This window comes from Salvelinus sp. IW2-2015, linkage group LG2, assembly GCF_002910315.2.
Source record: "Salvelinus sp. IW2-2015 linkage group LG2, ASM291031v2, whole genome shotgun sequence".
In the NCBI taxonomy this organism is placed as follows: domain Eukaryota; kingdom Metazoa; phylum Chordata; class Actinopteri; order Salmoniformes; family Salmonidae; genus Salvelinus; species Salvelinus sp. IW2-2015.
Window position 1 is genome coordinate 2143784 of NC_036839.1, and position 19621 is coordinate 2163404.

At 45.1% G+C, this 19621-nt stretch overlaps 1 protein-coding gene across 22 annotated transcripts in view; it reads right to left on the minus strand.

Annotated features, from left to right (window-relative positions):
• Positions 1 to 19621, minus strand: part of LOC111973092 (E3 ubiquitin-protein ligase MYCBP2) — a 309758-nt gene that overhangs the window by 40598 nt on the left and 249539 nt on the right. For 18 of the 22 annotated variants that reach the window (XM_024000406.1, XM_024000384.1, XM_024000338.1 and 15 more), the window contains 15 exons: positions 17171 to 18913; positions 16686 to 16855; positions 14269 to 14513; positions 13740 to 13907; positions 13376 to 13533; positions 12654 to 12853; positions 11988 to 12146; positions 11314 to 11474; positions 6124 to 6280; positions 5240 to 5497; positions 5059 to 5124; positions 4246 to 4485; positions 4059 to 4148; positions 3847 to 3927; positions 3351 to 3617 (listed from right to left, as the gene is read on the minus strand). In XM_024000406.1, coding sequence (XP_023856174.1) covers positions 3351 to 3617; positions 3847 to 3927; positions 4059 to 4148; positions 4246 to 4485; positions 5059 to 5124; positions 5240 to 5497; positions 6124 to 6280; positions 11314 to 11474; positions 11988 to 12146; positions 12654 to 12853; positions 13376 to 13533; positions 13740 to 13907; positions 14269 to 14513; positions 16686 to 16855; positions 17171 to 18913 — 4163 coding nt within the window. The remainder of the gene's footprint in view (positions 1 to 3350; positions 3618 to 3846; positions 3928 to 4058; positions 4149 to 4245; positions 4486 to 5058; positions 5125 to 5239; positions 5498 to 6123; positions 6281 to 11313; positions 11475 to 11987; positions 12147 to 12653; positions 12854 to 13375; positions 13534 to 13739; positions 13908 to 14268; positions 14514 to 16685; positions 16856 to 17170; positions 18914 to 19621) is intronic. The other 4 variants (XM_024000447.1, XM_024000455.1, XM_024000347.1 and 1 more) reach the window with 2 other exon arrangements.

The following is a 19621-nucleotide window of genomic DNA, read 5'->3' on the forward strand; positions in this document are numbered from 1 at the left end:
CAATGAACTCTGTCTGAGAAGCAGTTGGTGAACCAGGCGAGGCAGTCATTTGAGAAACCAAGGCTGTTGTCTGCCGATAAGAATGTGGTGATTGACAGAGTCGAAAGCCATGGCCAGGTCTATGAATACAGCTGCACAGTATTGTCTCTTATCGATGGCGGTTATGATATCGTTCCGGACCTTGAGCGTGGCTGAGGTGCACCCATGACCAGCTCGGAAAACCGATTGCATAGCGGAGAAGGTACGGTGGGATTCGAAATGGCTGGTGATCTGTTAACTTCGCTTTCGAAGACCTTAGAAAGGCAGGGTAGGATAGATATAGGTCTGTAACAGTTTGGGTCTAGTGTCTCCCCCTTTGAAGAGGGGAATGACCGATGGCAGCTTCCCAATCTTTGGGGATCTCAGACGATACAAAAGAGAGGTTGAACAGGCTAGTAATATGGGTTGCAACAATTTCGGCAGATAGTTTTAGAAAGAAAGGGTACAGATTGTCTAGCCCGGGTGATTTGTAGGGGTCCAGATTTTGCAGCTCTTTCAGAACATCAGCTGACTGGATTTGGGAGAAGGAGAAATGGGGAAGGCGTGGGCGAGTTGCTGTGGGGGGTGCAGTGCTGTTGACCGGGGTAGGGGTAGCCAGGTGGAAAGCATGGCCAGCCGTAGAAAAATGCTTATTGGAATTCTTAATTATAGTTGATTTATCTGTGCAGTGGGCAGCTGGGAGGAGGTGTTCTTATTCTCCATGGACTTTACAGTGTTCCAGAACTTTTTGGGAGTTTGTGCTACAGGATGCAAATTTCTGTTTGAAAAAGCTAACCTTTTCTTTCCTAACTGCCTGTGTATATTGGTCCCTAACTTCCCTGAAAAGTTGCATATCGTGGGGGCTATTCAATGCTAATGCAGTACGCACAGGATGTTTTTGTGCTGGTCAAGGGCAGTCAGGTCTTGAGTGAACCAAGGGCTATATCTGTTCCTGGTTCTACATTTTTTGAACGGGGCATGCTTATTTAAGATGGTGAGGAAAGCACTTTTAAAGATTAACCAGGCATCCTCGACTGATGGAATAAGGTCAATATCCTTCCAGGATACCCAGGCCAGGTCGACTAGAAAGGCCTGCACGCCAAAGTGTTTTAGGGAGCGTTTGACAGTGATGAGGGGTGGTCGTTTGACCGCAGACCTATTACGGACACAGGCAATGAGGCAGTGATCGCTGAGATCCTGGTTGAAGAGAGCAGAGGTTTATTTGGAGGGCAGGTTGGTTAGGATGATATCTATGAGGGTGCCCGTGTTTACGGATTTGGGGTTGTACCTGGTAGGTTCATTGATATATTGTGTGAGATTGAGGGCATCTAGTTAAGATTGTAGGACGGCCGGGGTGTTAAGCATGTCCCAGTTTAGGTCACCTAACAGTACGAGCTCTGACGATAGATGGGGGGCAATCAATTCACATATGGTGTCCAGGGCACAGCTGGGGGCAGAAGGTGAGAGACTTGTTTCTGGAAAGGTGGATTTTTATAAGTAGAAGCTCAAATTGTTTGGGCAAAGACCTGGATAGTATGACAGAACTCTGTAGGCTATCTCTGCAGTAGATTTCAACTCCGCCCCCTTTGGCAGTTCTATCTTGTCGGAAAATGTTATAGTTAGGGATGGAAATTTCAGGGTTTTTGGTGGCCTTCCTAAGCCAGGAATCAGACACGGCTAGGACATCCGGGTTGGCAGAGTGTGCTAAAGCAGTGAATAAAACAAATTAAGGAGGAGGCTTCTCATGTTAACATGCATGAAACCAAGGCTTTTATGGTTACAGAAGTCAACAAATGAGAGCGCCTGGGGAATGGGAGTGGAGCTAGGCACTGCAGGGCCTGGATTAACCTCTATATCACCAGAGGAACAGAGGAGGAGTAGGATAAGGGTACGGCTAAAGGCTATAAGAACTGGTCGACAAGTGCGTTCGGAACAGAGAGTAAAAGGAGCAGGTTTCTGGGCACGGAAGAATAGATTCAAGGCATGATATACAGTCAAGGGTATGGTAGGTGAATACAGCTGCGATGATTCAGGTGAAAAGGTTCAGAGCTTGCGGTAAGAATCAGGAGATGTGGGGAGAAAGAGTCCGGTAAGCTCTGAATCGCGCTGTGCAGACTGGCAGGAGTTGTTCGGGGTAAAGGTTAGCRGATGACCGCTAGCAGTGGCTGGCTAGCTTCTGTTGGGGGTTCCGGTTCTAAAGTAAAGAAAATACCAGATCCATACCACATTGGGTGAGGCGGGAGAGTATGTTGGAGTTGAGGTTAAAAAATATATAAAAATATATGCGAAGAAAAAAATATATACACGGGACACGACAAGACGAAGACAAAGACGCCTGACTGCRACGCCATCTTGGATTACTCAAGAACAGAAGCATGCTGACGCCTTTAGAGGCATGTTTCTAGTACATAACATATTTCTATCTGAACGTTCAAAAACGCTGCGTCCTGCTGATCGCGCTCCAGGTTGTTAGCTATAGCTAGCTAATGAGGTAACATGACTGAACAAGGTGTAGCCTAAACAAATGATTAACGGTCCGGTCCGCAAGTAGCCTAGATTTAGAACGGCCAGCGATATGCTTTATGAATGCAAAATGTGGCCCGCCAATGAACCCGGAATAAAAAAACGTAGCACCGGTATTATGGGTCATATCTTTTGAACAGCAATGCTGTTTTCTCTGAGGAAAAGAGGGAGAATTGGCTAGTARGTCGGCTACAGAACCTAGCTATGAAATGCAGGGGGTAAAGTGCGAGGGTTGAGTGAGACTACAAAATCTAAAACTTTTCTATACTCAAGGGAGAGCAAAACATAGCTAGACTATTGTTTTACTATTAAACTTAATGCTAATATTGTTTTTAATTTCGTAAAGCAGCTTGTGTTTCATAACCAAGCAAAGGGTATATACCTAGAAGGCTGGTGGTGACTGATTAGCTATGGGGAAGCAAGAGTCGTCTGCACGATGTGTATAATCGGAAGCGGAGTCAGAGCGGAGCCTGTCTGCCCACACTCATCGCTTGCTCCCAGGCAGCTCGCCAGCTGATGAAGGACGGGTGCCGGGTGCGGCGTGTCCTTTCCACTGATGAACAGAATTGTGCTGCACATCTGTGCTTCTAATATTAATTGTGCTTGTCACTGGAATGCTCTCAATCTCTACAAAAACTATTGTCCAGTCCACTTAGTAGTCAGATTTTAGTGCCAGAGATTTTTGTTGTTTGGTTCTAGTTTTTTCTGGGTCTATTTAGCCAGCTATCTCTCGTCAATTACCCCTGAAAAATAGGTGTTTTTAGTCTATTTTAGTCACAATTCTTGATGACGAAATTAACACTGCCCACCTGTCTCTGGACACGCGGCGAGGCCGTGTGCAGCAGCGAGAACAGGTCCTGCATCAGTGTTAGCTGCTGGGCCAGGTATTGGCGGCCCACGTTGGAGCCGCTCAGTGCCAGCACCATGGAGAGCAACTCGAAGCAGTAGGCGTCCGAGGAGGCGTCGTCGTCGCTGGGCTGCGAGTTGGCGTTTTCCTTGCTGGAGATGGCATGCTCCCATTCCTCACGCACACGGGTCGCCTCCATGCGAATGGCCTGGACTATGTGGGCGCACACCTGGAAGGGGGAAGGGAGAGGAAAGCGAAAGAGGGATATGAAGTCAATTTCAAGTGTTAAGATAACATGGAGAGGGTAAGCAAAGTCAGGGGCTTGAACCCGGTCCCTCAAAGCCTGCTACTGAGGATTATTGTAGCCAGAGATCACATTGTATTGTAGTTTTATATTGTAGTTAATTGCACTATATTGGCCAGGTATTCCATAGGTTGTCAGGTAAGAGACTACTGACCTGTTTCTGCAGGTTGGTCAGCTTGCTCCGGCTGAAAATTATGCCCACCATGTGTTCCTTCAGGTCTGCATCTGAAGGCGCCTGATGACAGGTAAACAATAACATGTAAACAACAATATTTATCATCTTAATTTGCTAAAAAGTTATAGTGTGAAATAGGGGGGGTGAGTGAAAAAGGTTGGGAACCCCTGGTATACAGTACGACCCCTGACCTTATCCTCTCCCTCTGGTGATGACAGCAGGTTCTTCTCCTCCTGTTCAGGGGTGGGCTCAGCATCTCCGCAGATCAGCTTCCCAAACACCTACACACACCCCAAAGGTAAAACTTTAACCTAGCCAATTCTCTTAGATCTAAAGTGAACATTTTGACCCCATAGTGTGATTGACAGTTGAACCGACCTGTGAGGTAATGAGGCGGAATACGCGGAGTGTCTCGGCCTCGCAGTTCTTCTGTTGGGCCACACTGGCCGAGATCTGCCCCGCAATCTTGATGCTCTCGCCCTCCTTCCAGCCCAGCACCTTGACCTGGCGCACCCGCAGCGTGTTCTCGGGCCCCTTCAGCTCCATCTTGATCACATGGTGGTCTCCCCCAGGAACCTCGCTGGTCACCCAGCCCATGTGACGAGAGTCGAGGTCGATCTGGAGAGAGGTGGGGAGAAGGGATTGGTGAGTGAAGGTTGTGTTGACACCGAGGTGAATCAAAATGTTTAGTACTGCTTTTCCTTTGTTCCTTCTTTTGAAAACAGATTTTATAAATTACTATATACACATTGTACAGAAGGGCTTTAATTGCTGTAAGTTTGCCATATCCTGTAGTATAGTGGTTAGCGATATTAGGCTGTTTCTCACTTATATTCCCAAATAGTAGAGGCATTATTTGAGTCCTTTCCTTATTTACACAACATACCCAATCAGATGCCTAGGGCTGGTCTGGCGGGTAAAGCCATGGCCTGCCGCACATATGTGTTAATGTGTTGTGAATATATTGTAATGTTTTTAAAATTGTATAAGTGCCTTAATTTTGCTGGAGCCCAGGAAGCTAATGGGGTTCCATAATAAATACAAATACTTTTTCTGTGTGTGTTACCGTGGGTATGAATCCAACTGCTCCTATGTCTGTGACCCATTCAATGCATCTCTCTCCTTCACGTTCATAACTTGGGGGATTTTTGAAAGTATTTTTTTTTAAATTACAGAAATAAGAGGCCAAACCTGTTTGATTCTGCAGAGGTCCTCCACGGCTTTGCCACACAGGAACGTCACGGAGGTGACTTTGTTCTGTGAAGTGAGATAGAGAAGAGCGGCTTTAAAGAAAAACAGATTAATCTTAGATTGTGGCATCTGATTAATTCGATTTTGGAGAATTATGTCCCTTTCAGCCCTCCCTACTCACCCCGATGTCGCGGGAATTGTCCACGTGCACGGTGACGTAGGAGGCGTTGATGCCCTTGACGCAGCTGATGGTGATGCTCTTGGTCTTGTTCTTGTCCTCATCTCCCGACTCCCAAAAGGTCTCGGTGGAGCCGTCCGTTAGGCTGCCAATCATGGCAGGACGGCTGGACGTCTTGATGTCCACCAAGATGGTCAGGTCCTTCAGACTGGTCACCAGGCACAGCTCCTGGAAGGTCAAATGATGTTCAACACCTCCCAGCTATATAGATAAATAAGATTTATTGGACAAAAATAGAAATTAACATTTCAGCCACACACGTGGATACAATGCATTTAAAACCATAGAGGATAACAGAAAAGGTTTTACAATTTAGCTAGCAATCGTAAATGTTTTTATTTCAGCCACACACAAGTGGATACAACGCATTTAAAATCAAAAAGTTTTACAATGTATTTACTCCTAAACCTAGTCCCACAAAAAAAGTTATAATTTTATCAATAAAGAAGGTCCAGGGTCATGTTCATTAGGCACTAAACGGAAGAAAGCAGACTGAAAACAGGAGGGAATACCTGGACTTAAGAAATAAGATTTTCTTTTGTTGCATTCCCTAATGAACACGACTCAGGTATCTATTGTGTTTGTCTTGGMTCTCAGACAGCATTTGTGGTACCTGACTCACCTAGTATCTTCTTCACCTGCTTCCATAAGGTCGAGCTAGCCACCACAAAACGTCATGGGCCAGTTTCCCAGATCCAGTCCTGGTTTAAAAATCATTCTCAAAGGAGATTCCCTATTTGAATAACTTCTTAGTCCACTACTAGGCTTAATATGGGTCCGGGAAAACGGCCCTATGAGTGTGGCTCTCCTATTGGATTCTGTCTCACCTGGCTCATGGCCTCGTAGCCAGACTGCACACTGATGTTGAAGCTCTCCTCGCTGTCGCCGTCGTCCGACTTGGACAGGATGTTGTTGATGTGGTGGAACACGTTGCTCTGGTGCAGGAACTGGTGGTCTGACTGTTTGAACTTCAGACTCCAACACCTGATAGAAAGGAGGGGGACACACTCCGACGTCAGCGGTGAGATCACGCTCTCACATTGATCAGTACACAGTGGTAGCTAAGTTGGTTGGAGGATGGAGCAAACGGAGCAGCTGCACCACCACTTTCAAATAAATATATTTTTTGCAACCCCACTTTATTACTAGAAAATTATCAATTTGTAATTTTCATTGATTAGTAATGTTTTGAACTAGTCTGTATTAAAATATTTTAGAATTAAGATTGCATTTTGCACCCCCAACCCCGGTTGCCTCAAGTTGAATGGTTTTGACCACTAAAGTTTTGCATCACTTCCGCGACACACTGTTTTGGTTCAGTGCAGTTAATAGAATGTGCTAGTTACACTGCTGGTGTGAAAATGAAAAAGAACCTGCAAAGGAAAATTGTTTATTTATTTTATTGTGCTGTTGTTACATTTGTATTGTTGTTTCATGTCCGATGCACTCAGGGTGTTAAATATAATTTCACTTTGCCTGTAAGAACCAAATACATTTTTTTTTTACAAAGTGCTTTTTACATCAGCAGATGTCACAAAGTGTTATACAGAAACCCAGCCTAAAACCCCAAACAGCAAGCAATGCAGATGTAGAAGCACGGTGGATAGGAACAACTCCTAGGCAGGAAGGCAGGAACCTAGGAAGAAACCTATAGTGAGGAACCAGGCTCTGAGGGGTGGCCAGTCCTCTTCTGGCAAAGCAGGGTGGAGATTATAAGAGTACATGGCCATTAAGGCCATGATGTACACGGGCATGTCTGATTAGGCTTTGCTGTGTCGCAGCCTCTGGACTGAGTAGCCTTATCTTCCATCAGCCAATTCATGTTAGGTAGCTCGTGGCCTGTCAATGAGTAGCTCGCAAGTAGATACGAAGAAATAATCAGTAGGCCTAATATTACATTATTAAATCTAGGGGTGTAATGGTACTCTTATTGTACCAAACTGTTCGGTACGGGGAGCTCGGTTTGCACTGTGAACTCGAATGAAAGAATATTAAAAAAACACTATGCCTGCATTGTATGCCTCTTGAGTAAATCTGACCTGTAAAAACCATTTCAGGCTATTCCGTTAAACAACTAGAGCCTATGCACACATTGTAATCAAAACTCAAATCTTAATTGGCGCATTTCAAACGGACCGTTTGTGAGGCGCAGCCGGGAACTAGTTCTGTACGATGACGAGTGGGTGGGGTCATTTCACCAGGAGAATCCTCCATCATCGTAAAACCCTCTCATTTTCTCTCATCTTAAAAAGGCACGATTCTCAAGGTAGGCTTCAGTGGAATGGTGTGTGGTTATAAGAACCGAAACGCAATCACATTATGTACGCAGTGCTGTACTTTGTTTCTATCCATCAAATTAGGCTTACACAGAAACAAATTACGCAGAACGAATATGAATAGCTCGCAAGACCGTTTATTTTTATGAAGAAGCTCTTTTGAAATAAATGCTTGGAGTCCCCTGCTCTAGCCCAAACTGTTCAAATATGACCCATATCACTGGAGCTATAGTTTATTATTTTAATTGCAGATTCAGGGTGAAATGTATGCCAATTATTATTTTCAAAATTCCTTCAAATTGGTTGTTGACCATTGCTAGACAACCATTTTCAGGTCTTGCCATAGATTTTCAAGTAGATTTAAGTTAAAACTGTAACTCGGCCAGTCAGGAACATACACCGTCTTATTGGTAAGCAACTCCAGTGTAGATATGTTAAATAAAGGTTAAACAAAAATAAATAACAATATGGCCTTATGTTTTAGGTTATTGTCCTGCAGAAAGATCTTGTGGAATTCATCTTTGAATTGATGGTGCCGGAGGAGGAGATGGCTGCTGTTTTACGGGCTCCTAACCAATTGTGTGTGTGTTTTTTCCCCTTATTTGTAATTTATTTTGTACACAATGTTTCTGCCTCCGTCTCTTTACGACCGAAAATAGCTTCTGGATATCAGGACAGCGATTACTCACCTCATTCTGGAAGAAGATTTTTTTTCTCTAATGAGTCGGATGCTTCAGACACCCCACAAGGCCCAAATCCCCGTCATTCACATGAAGAAGAGACGGAGATATCGGGGACGTAGGTCGGGGTGCCTTGTAAGGATCCGACGGCGAGTGAGTAACCCCTCTCTACCATCAGTCCTAATAGCCAACGTGCAATCATTGGATTACAAAATGGATGAGCTCCAATCAAGACTATCCTACCAAAGGGACATTAAAAACTGTAATATCTTATGTTTCACCGAGTCGTGGCTGAACGACGACATGGATAGCATATAGCTGGCTGGGTGTTCGGTCTATTAGCAAGAAAGACAGCTGGTGTACGAAATCCAATATTAAGGAAGTATCTAGGTTGTGCTCGCCTGAGGTAGATTATTTCATGATAAGGTGTTAAACACACTATTTACCAAGAAATGTTTCATCTATATTTTTCATAGCAGTCTATTTACCACCACGAACCGATGTCGGCACTTAGACGGCACTCAACGAGCTGTATAAGGCCATAAACAAACAAGAAAATGTTCATCCAGAGGCGGCGCTCCTAGTGGCCGGGGACTTTAATGCAGGGAAACTTAAATCTGTTTTTACCTAATTTCTACCAGCATGTTAAATGTGCAAGCAGAGGAAAGGAAACACTAGACTACCTTTACTCCACACAGAGACGCAAATTGGAGTACATACAGTGGTTCCTCCTTTAAAAGTTGCGCCATACTGCGGCACACCTTGCGTGCTGCTGCAGCATTCTGTGGCACGTCAGTTAATTGTCAGACATTTTTTCTGTTACTGCAAGTTATTGCTAGTTTGACCACCAGAGGGGATATTTGAGAAGCATTTGATAGTATTCCGTATTGGCATTACCAGAGAATTTAAAACCTTTTTATAATAACATAGTATATGGGATTGATTTGAAGAAATTTGGCTTAATAAATTTGTTCAATATTATGGTGTTTCTATTCAGAGAAAAACGAAAACCATTAGGATGGAATCGAAAATATGGCGCTGTACAACGTGATGGTCGGGAGTAGGATACAGGATTGGAGGATTCTAAATTGTTAGCCTTCATTAGACAACTTTGTTCCAATATTTCTGTAAATCAGTGATATTTATTCCCATAGAAATTCGCTATGGATCCATAACTAAATCAACATGAGTATTTTTTATCATTAAATGTGTTTATTTGTTTATTAGGCTACTGTGCAGTCTACAATACATGGGAAAGTGCCTAATTCCTTACATATGGGAGAGCAGGCCATGTGTCTGTACTTCAGACTGCAGGGCACGCGGAAGACCGGTGTTATTTCATAGTTGTGATTATTCTACAATGTAGAAAATAGTAAAAATAAAGAAAAATACTGGAATGAGTAGCTGTGTCCAACATTTTGACTGGGACTTGACTGGAACCACTTGATATGATTGGTCATATAAAAACCTTGGGACCCAAATGCGTAATGAGCGCTCTAACTCCCCCGTGTGGTGCTCTGGCGCAATGAAGTCGTGACGCTGGGTACCTCTAAGTCTAAGCTTGCAACGTTTAAAGGAAGAACCACAGTAGCTCTCCCTATCCCTCCATTTGGCAAATCTGACCATAACTCTATCCTCCGGATAGCTACAGGACTGTTTTGCTAGCACAGACTGAAATATGTTCCCGGGAATCTTCCGTTGGCATTGAGGAGTACACCACATCAGTCACTGGATTCATCAATAAGTGCAGTTTACATACACTCAATTAGTATTTGGTAGTATTGCCTTTAAATTGTTTAACTTGGGTCAAACGTTACGGGTAGCCTTCCACAAGCTTCCCACAATAAGTTGGGTGAATTTTGGCCAATTCCTCCTGACAGAGCTGGTGTAACTGAGTCAGGTTTGTAGGCCTCCTTGCTCGCACACACTTTTCCAGTTCTGCCCACACATTTTCTATAGGATTGAGGTCAGGGCTTTGTAATGGCCACTCCAATACCTTGACGTTGTTGTCCTTAAGCCATTTTGCCACAACTTTGGAAGTATGCTTGGGGTCATTGTCCATTTGGAAGACCCACTTGCGACCCATCTTTAACTTCCTGACTGATGTCTTGAGATGTTGCTTCAATATATGCACATAACTTTCCTACCTCATAATGCCATCTATTTTGTGAAGTGCACTAGTCCCTCCAGCAGCAAAGCAGCCCCACAACATGATGTTGCCAACCCCGTACTTCATGGTTGGGATGGTAATCTTCGGCTTGCAAGCCTCGCCCTTTTTCCTCCAAACATAACGATGGTCATTATGGCCAAACAGTTATATTTTTGTTTCATCAGACCAGAGGACTTTCTCCAAAAAGTATGATCTTTGACCCCATGTGCAGTTACAAACCATAGTCTGGCTTTTTTATGGCGGTTTTGGAGCAGTGACTTCTTCCTTGCTGAGAGCCCTTTCAGATTATGTCGATATACGACTCGTTTTACTGTGGATATAGATACTTTTGTACCTGTTTCCTCCAGCATCTTCACAAGGTCCTTTGCTGTTGTTCGGGGATTGATTTGCACTTCGCATCAAAGTACATTCATCTCTAGGAGACAGAACGCGTCTCCTTCCTGAGCGGTATGACGGATGCATGGTCCCATGGTGTTTATACTTGCGTACTATTGTTTGTACAGATGAACATGGTACCTTCAGGCATTTGGAAATTGCTCCCAAGGATGAACCAGACTTGTGGAGGTCTTTTTTTTTTTTTTTGTGAGGTCTTGGCTGATTTATTTTGATTTTCCCATGATGTCAAGCAAAGAGGCACTGAGTTTGAAGGTAGGTCTTGAAATACAAGCACAGGTACACCTCCAATTGACTCAAATTATGTCAATTCGCCTTTCAGAAGCTTCTAAAGCCATGACATAATTTTCTGGAATTTTCCAAGCAGTTTAAAATATATATCTTTCATCTTAATGCAAGATAATATGCTCTGTTCCAAGTGTATGGTTAAAATTATTTAGCTGAAGGCAGGTTTGAGTTTAAAGCGGAGGTGAACTTTGAGTAACAGGGCCACCGTACCTGAGGGCCATCTGCTGCAGGGAGCTGCCACTAGGAAGTGACATCATGAGGTCAGAGATGGTCTGGAGGAGGCGGTGGAAGGTGTGTGGGAGGGGGTGGGCGGCCTCCCCGGCGATCACAATGTCAGACAGCGGGTGCTCACACACTCCAAGGTCCCTCTCCTGTGTGTACGAAGAAAACAGAATTGAAAAGTGTATAAAAACACACATATTAAGGATGCAATGACTTCAGACATACATTGACATTGTCTGAATATAGAAAATGTTTGTACATCAAATAAAAATGTTTATGTATCCAGGTTTGTCTCATTGGGATAATCTAATTTGGAAGAGACCTGTTTCGCAAGAGACAATGCCCCCCCCCCCCCCCCATGTCCTGGATTCTTAATCAATCAAATTTATTTATAAAGCCCTTCTTACATCAGCTGATGTCACAAAGTGCTGTACAGAAACCCAGCCTAAAACCCCAAACAATGCAGGTGTAGAAGCACGGTGGTTAGGAAAAACTCCCTAGAAAGGCCAAAACCTAGGAAGAAACCTAGAGAGGAACCAGGCTATGAGGGGTGGCCAGTCCTCTTCTGGCTGTGCCGGGTGGAGATTATACCAGAACATGGCCAAGATGTTCAAATGTTCATAGATGACCAGCATGGTCAAATAATAATAATCAAACATCACCTGCTCCATCACAATTTCCTTGTTCCCATGGGCTTTATTTTCATCCTCCTCCTCTTCCTCGGGTTCAAATGGTGACGGGGTGAGGGAGGCGACAAAGTGCCACAGGATGTCGTGCAGCGAAGTGGTCTGGATCACGTTACACAGCAGCCAGTTGAATGCCTGAGGGGGAGATGGGTTAGACGGTGGCTCAGTCCTTTTCATTTTACAACAAAAACCTGAAAAGTATTAATTTATTGCATATAAAAGTAACAAAAACCAACGATGTATAACGTTGACAAAAGTTATTGGTTTGAAAATCACCAGATCACATTAGATTAAGGACAGAGAGGGGAGAGCGATACAATTTAGGAAAAAGGTACAGTGCTTTTCAAACCACTAACCTAACCTTAACCTAATCTTAACCCTAGTACTACTACTTCAGAAAAATAAACATTTTAATCAGTTTATCATCTCAGATATTGCCTACACTTTTGTCCTTTCTAACACCTCAAAGAGGATGTTAGCCAATAGGCTAATCACAGTAGCATTTGACATTACACAGCTAACTGTTTAATTGTGCTATACAACTGCAAATGCCCAGCTAGAGTAAGCATGATACATTTTCCTATGGGAAATACTTAATGTACACCATCATGTGTACATTAAGAGTATCTTTGACAGACGTACCTCCATGGCGAAGACCCTGCAGGCAGACTTGCGGAGGGCATGCTTCATGGCCACCTCCAGACCCTCCAGGTCGTGGTGCTGGATGACGAAGGCCAGGACAGGCCACTGGAAGTTCCTCTCGCCCTTACTGAGGGATCCATGGGCCGAGATGAGACGGGACAGTTCCGGGGACGGGTGGCGCAACAGAGAGGAACCCACTTCTGGAGGGTAGGACAGTGTTACAATTAAGTGATAATGCCCAAGAAGCTGGTGTTTGGAGGATATATTGGCATGGGGCCCGAGATGAAGTCTTTGAGGGCATTATCACTTTCATACAACAGGTCACCAGAAAGTTGTGGAATAGACACCGGCTGGAATGCGTTTTTTTACCAATCATCATTCAGGATTAGACCCACCAATTGTATAAATATGATATAAATAATAAAACAATAAATACGGTATTACAAATGTCATGATGATTGGTAACACTTAGTAATTTGCTGACATTTACAAATATATAATCCTATGAAAACCAAAAAAAGAGTTACACTTCAATGTCTTTATCATGTAATGACCATTACCATAATCATTATAATCATTTTGTAGTAAACACCAGGTACATGAGTTAATGGTGAAGTGTAGAATAACTTTTGTCTGCACCCAAAACCCTTAGTTTAATGGACTATACTAGTAAATAGGATCACATTCCTCTGGTTTAGTGGTTCAGGGGAAGGTTTACCCACCTGCATCCCCACTGTGGACTCTGCGTCTGGGCACGGCTTTGTCCCTGGCCGGGGAGGCCGAATGCTGCTTGTCGTACTCAGAGGCCACCACAGAGTAGGACCTCTGGAACACCGTCCGCTTGGACAAGTCACTGTCTGTGATTGGGCTGGTCTCCAGACTGCAAGAGATACAACAAAGAAATGTTGACCATCTGTTTATGTCATACATGACACATAAATACAACACACACACACTCACACCACACTGGAACGAGTCTCTTTCACACACACACACACAGATATGACACACGCTACAACCACATACAACACACACATAGACATAATCACAGTCTGCTCATCTCTACTCTCAAAAAGAGTGTGTTACCTGGGGGGCATGGACTTCATGTTGCTCTCGGGCTCCTCGAACACGTTGGGGCAAGCGTCGGGGGTGACTGAGATGTAGGGCGCAGGGACAGATGTGGAGCGCAGGTACCTCATCTCGTCCTGGAACAGGTTGTCATCTGTGTACCCACCAAAGTTCTCTGTGTGTTGCCTGGAAGAGAGGAGACATGTTTACGTACATGTATCATATGTAGTTCAAAGATTTAGTGTTTAGGTTATGTGGATGCCACCTCCTAGCAAATAAATGTTAAGAATTCCATGATGGTTTTCACTGTGTAACATGTTCACAGGATATAGGTAAGATACTACACACACAAAATGTATGATCATCATCGCTTGAATTAAAGTGGCCACAGCGCTTCAAGTGTAATGCTGTCCCAAAGGGCATAAAACTAAAAGAGGAGGAGACTGTTTAGGTAGCACAAATATAAGGAAATCACCTTTAATTTTTCCCCTCCCAGTCTCTCCAGTCCTTTTCATTTTGATCATCACAATAGATATCCATCATTTACCTGGCCAGCGTCTGCAGGTAGAGGCAGCCGATCTTGTTGGGCATCTCGTCCGAGACGCCCTCCTTGAGGCTGGGCAGTGTGGAGTGGAGCGGGCGAGGCGGGTGGTGGCACAGAAGGCTGGGCTCAGCAGCACTGCTTAAGGACAGCAGGAACAGGGCGTTGGCACGGATCACCTGGTGGGCCTCCATGGTGGGAAGCGCCCGCGGCGTCTTCACCTGCAGGGGCTTCTTCCTCGACTGCTTCACCTGGATGGGTAGGGAGGGTGGTTAGAGGTCATGGGTGGGTTAGAGGGGAAAGCAGGTAGCCTAGCAGCTAAGGGCATTGGGCCAGTAACCATAAGGTTACTTAGCAAGGCACTTAACCTTAATTGCTACTGTAAATCGCTCTGGATAAGAGCTTCTGCTAAATGAATAAAATGTAGAGTTAAAATTTGTGGTAATATTTGTAGGTAGAGGGCTGCGGGTCCCTAGAGAGATCATTGCGGCGCTGTCTGCCCTTTTCATGCTTCTGTTGGAAGTGTGCGGTCAGATCAGACAACTTTGGGATAAAAATATTTTTTGTTGTCCCACAGATTATTTGGAAACGGTCATCTTTCTGCACTTTATGGGTTAGCTTACCTATTGTATTAAAAAGCACATCTTTGTCGCATTATTCACACACTCAGAATTCGCTGCTTCAAGTTAAGTAGCCTACCTCGCCTATCCTAGTTGGGTGTGCGAGATCAAGTGCGCCTAGTATAGGTGTGGTCTCAATGAAATAGAGTAGGCTGCCTATGCATGGGTGTCGAAGCACGGGGCAGTTATCTTTCCAAGGAAATATACCTCCTAAATATGATTAAGCTATAGTTCACTACATCGCCTATAAATAAATATTGATCAATCATATTTGTGACCCGTTTCAGGAAACTAGTCGAACGTCGCGGGTCACTACTTCACAGGAGAACCATTTGAACGTAAACTTTTTTAAATAAATGTTTTTATCAAAATGCGTTTGCAAGAAATGCCTTCTCGAACATGAACTTTCATGTGCCTTAATAACAAACTTGCATGCCATCTGTAAATACGAATAAAATTGTTAAATTACGAGCCTAGTTTTCTCCAAAAAAGTCAGCAACCTTCCCACTAGCCATGATTGGTTGAGATAATGAGTGGGCTGGACATGCTGAGAGATGAGCATGCTTCTGTCTATTTGAGCTTGTCAGTATGTGTTGGTAATCCTGTCTAACGCTGCTTTTTTTAATGTATCGTGTATTAAAGTGTTGCTCTCCACTTTTTGGAGGACTGAGTTTTGAAATCAGTGGAATTAGAGTATAATAGCTAAGGAGATGGAGAAAACACCTGTCTCCGGATTACATCTTCAAACTAAGGGCAACCATGGAATCCGACAGGAGACGCATCCAACCATGAATGATGTATACAGGTAAGAGAGTCTAGCTAGCTACATTTTCAGATATTAAGAATTCCTCATTTTGATAGAAAGGGCCATTGCTTGGCTCGCTATAGCCTAATGTTAGCTAGCTAACATTGAACCTGGTTGGTTAGCTACCTGCAGATTCATGCAGGGTAGTAACGTCATGAGTGGTGATTATGGTTGATTGTTTACCTAGCAAGTATGCTAACGTTAGCTGGCTGGCTCGCTAGCTAATGTTAAGTATATGACCTTATTATTCATACCTCAGAGCCATTTGCTGAGCTAGCTATAGCCTAGTGTTAGCTAGCTAACATTGAGCCTGGTTGGTTAGCTACCTGCTCTGATAAAGTAGGCTATAAAAAATTGCTCAAAAGAAAGTGCAAGTCTCTCCAACTCAGCTCTCTTTAAACTACATCTAGCCTATTCACTGATATAGCCCAGTAATATAATGGGCCACGTGAGAATCTCTGGTGATTAAACCTATTTCTTAGGTTATTTTTGCCCATTTTGAAATGTCCTATAGGGCAGAAAACTGCTGCGACCATGGCTGGTAAGTGAGCTGCATCGTTACATATGACTAAAATAACAGGGACTACGGTTGGGTTCGGGACAAGTTCTTGCAGTAGCAGGTGGGAGTCGGACAGAAAGCCAGCGGGTGTCGGCGGGTGCGGTATGAAATGCTGCGGGTGCAGGCGGGATGAATAAATCAGTCCCGGGCAGACCTCTACTTGTAGGAATAATGCATTATGATGCAGTTATAATATATTGTAAGACTGTCACAAGCATGTTACCAAGGCTGTTTATGAAAGTACATGGTTGCGAAAGGTTATCCTCTGAACTGTGACTAATACAGTGAGAAATTAGTATATTGAGCATAATATGTTGTTAAATCCTGACCGTTAACTATCCAAGTATCCATGTTAAGTTTCCATTTGAACTTGAAGAATTTAATGTGTAAAGATACAGTACAAAACAACAATTGATTGAAGCATCGAGAGGTACAGTACCTTTTCCCTGGCTGCAGTCTGCTTCTCTCTTAGGTACTTCTCCCTGCAACGGTCACACACCAGGTACCAGGTGCTTCCTCCGATCCCGCCGTCTCCACAGTTTCCCGCCCAGCCCCCACAGAAGTGGCCAATGCTGTTATATCCCTGGCCTCCCGCATAGCGACCACAACCTGCCCAAAACAAATCAACAAATTAAGCTAAAATCCACCAACTTAAATAGAACATATTAATATACATGTATCTCTATGCTAAGATCATATTGAGTAGTGTTGCCATATTAGCAGATACAGTGCAAATGGTTCAATGGGGGTAGCCACCAGCCGCCTCAGTATGTAGACATGTACTGCTTTAAAGCGTTGTTTTTCATCCACAAATGTAATAAACAAAATATAGCCTTTCAAAGGACTTAAAAGTCTGACTTTTATGTGTGTGTGTGTATTTCTAACAGTATGGAATAAAAGCAAACCCAACATTGTTGATCTTACCTGGGTGGGCCTGCCTCATGTGGTAGGTGACAGGGTAGGGGTGCGACTCCCCACACAGCTCACAGATGGTGTCCTTCTCCGGTCCCCCCATGACCAGCTGGGCCATCTCCCCAAACAGGTTCCCCCTGGGGCGCACCTCCGCCTTATCTCTTTTCTTTTTCTCCTTCTTGGACTTCTTAGTGTCCTTCTCGTTCTCCTTTTTCTTCAGGATGGCGCTGGAGCCCGGGCTGGGGAAAATCATGTTTTGGGTGGCTGCCTTGATGGTTGCCATTGAGATGTCCTCCCAGAATGCAACGAGGTGCTGGAGGGTGAGCGGCAGGATGGACTTAGCCCTCATGGCAGGGTGAGAGGCCACCTCGAAGGAGACGTGCTCCCCCTTGCCATCCTCACACTTTTCGGGCAGCGGAGGCTCTTTGAGCATTGACAGGACCTTGTTCTTGTTGATGCTGCCCATCTTGGAGATGTCTGGCCCGTGCGGGGAGATGTTGAACATATTGAGGGCCGAGGATATCTCCAGTGAGTGGCGGTTCTTCAGCTTGCTTTCCTTCTCCTCTTGGCCGCCCTGGCCACCCAGCGAGCTGCGGATGGGCGCGTGCTCCTTGGTCCGCTCTGGGTTGAACTTGAGGAACGAGGAACAGGCCATGGCGTCGTGGACGATACCCTCGTGCCAGAGGAACGCGGCGAAGACCGCCCGGGCACACTCTGCAACTGAGGGTGACATGGCCTGCTTGGCGGGCTCGGCGACCCTCGACGAGCTCTCGCCCTTGAAGAGTGGGCCCGACTTGTCCTTCTTGGGGCGAACGTGTCGGCTGGAGGTCTTGCGGCTGACTTTGGGCGACAAGCGGCTGCTCTCCAGCTCCTCCTTCACGGGTGCCTTGCCGATGCTGAAGTGCACCTTTGAGGAGCCCTCTTCTGCATTGCTCACCTCCACGTTTTCGTTGTTTCCCTCATCATCATTGGAAAGAAGAGCACTAGACGTACACACCTCCACCACCTCGCTGTGGAGGTTCTCCTGGGTCACATGGGGCGACGGGGTGCGGTTCTCCGCGTTCCTATCTCCTCCTTTGCTGCTCCCGTCCTTGGGTGGTAGTTTGGGTTTGGGAGAGGTGGACCTTCCCCTTAGGGGCTCCGAGGTGAGAGGGACCTTCTTCTTCCTCAGGGTGTCCGGGTCCAGGGTGTACGAGTCCGACTTGGACCTTTCTCTGGGCGGGTCCAGCCGAGCCTTGGAGGGGCTGACATTGGGAGGGAGGTTCTGGTCATGGGGTTGGTTCTTGTCTGGTGGCATGTTCTTGTCAATTGGTTGGTTCTTGTCTTGTGGCATATTCTTGTCAATTGGTTGGTTCTTGTCCTGAGCAAAGTTCTTGTCGTGCTGGGTGGAGGAGGAGCGGGGTGAGGAGGTGCTGGAGGGGCTAGACCTCCCCGAGGTGGAGGAAAGGCCCTTCTGTTTGGGCGAGGTGGAGCGGGAGCCAGGGTTAGGCGACTCGGCGCGCAGCCCGGAGGAGTTACGATCACGCCCGTCGGCCTTCAGTGCCTGCAGGGTGTTGTGGTTGGGCGAGTGGGAGCGGCTATGGGAGTCCGACCGCAGCTTGGCAGTGTCCGACCGCAGGATCAGTGCCTCGCTGGCCGGCGGATCTTTGCTTTTGGACTGTTCCGAGGCGCGACTGCCGCGCCCCTCCTGTTTTGGAGAGCGACTTTCCAGTCGTTGTTTGGTGGCCGGGGACATGGGACGCGCCCCTAAGTTACCTAGTAACCAGCCACAACATAGAAACAGTTATACTACAATTAAGAGGATTACTGTAAAAGGCAGCACATCTGAGTACAATACTCAACATCTAAGGGTCAAAACAAAATGGATTATGAAAGGGAAGAACAATGGGGGGGGAGAAGAGAAACAACAGTAGAAGTCTGGACATTAACATTTTTTTTTACATGTTAAAACATAAAAATGAAATCATTATTTTTGAGTCAATAAGAAACCTCTTTCTTAGACTGTGGAAAGTTGTGGACCAATACATGTTAGTAAAGTGACAGCATTAGAGCAGAGGACATAGATCATTCTAGAAGAGCCTTCAATGGCCTTGACATAGTAACTTTCCCAAAGTATATGAATCTATCTATGCATGTCTGAAGGCCACTTACACAGACAGAGGTAGCTAATGGATCATGGTGCAACTGATGAGAAGCCCATGCAGCCCAGCACTGTGCCCTAGAATAGGTTATGTAAACTCAGCAAAAAAAGAAACGTCCCATTTAAGACCCTGTCTTGCAAAGATAATTAGTACAAATCCAAATAACTTCACAGATCTTCATTGTAAAGGGTTTATACACTGTTTCCCATGCTTGTTCAATGAACATACAAAAAATTATGAACACGCACCTGTGGAACGGTCATTAAGACACTAACAGCTTACAGACAGTAGGCAATTAAGGTCACAGTTATGAAAACTTAGG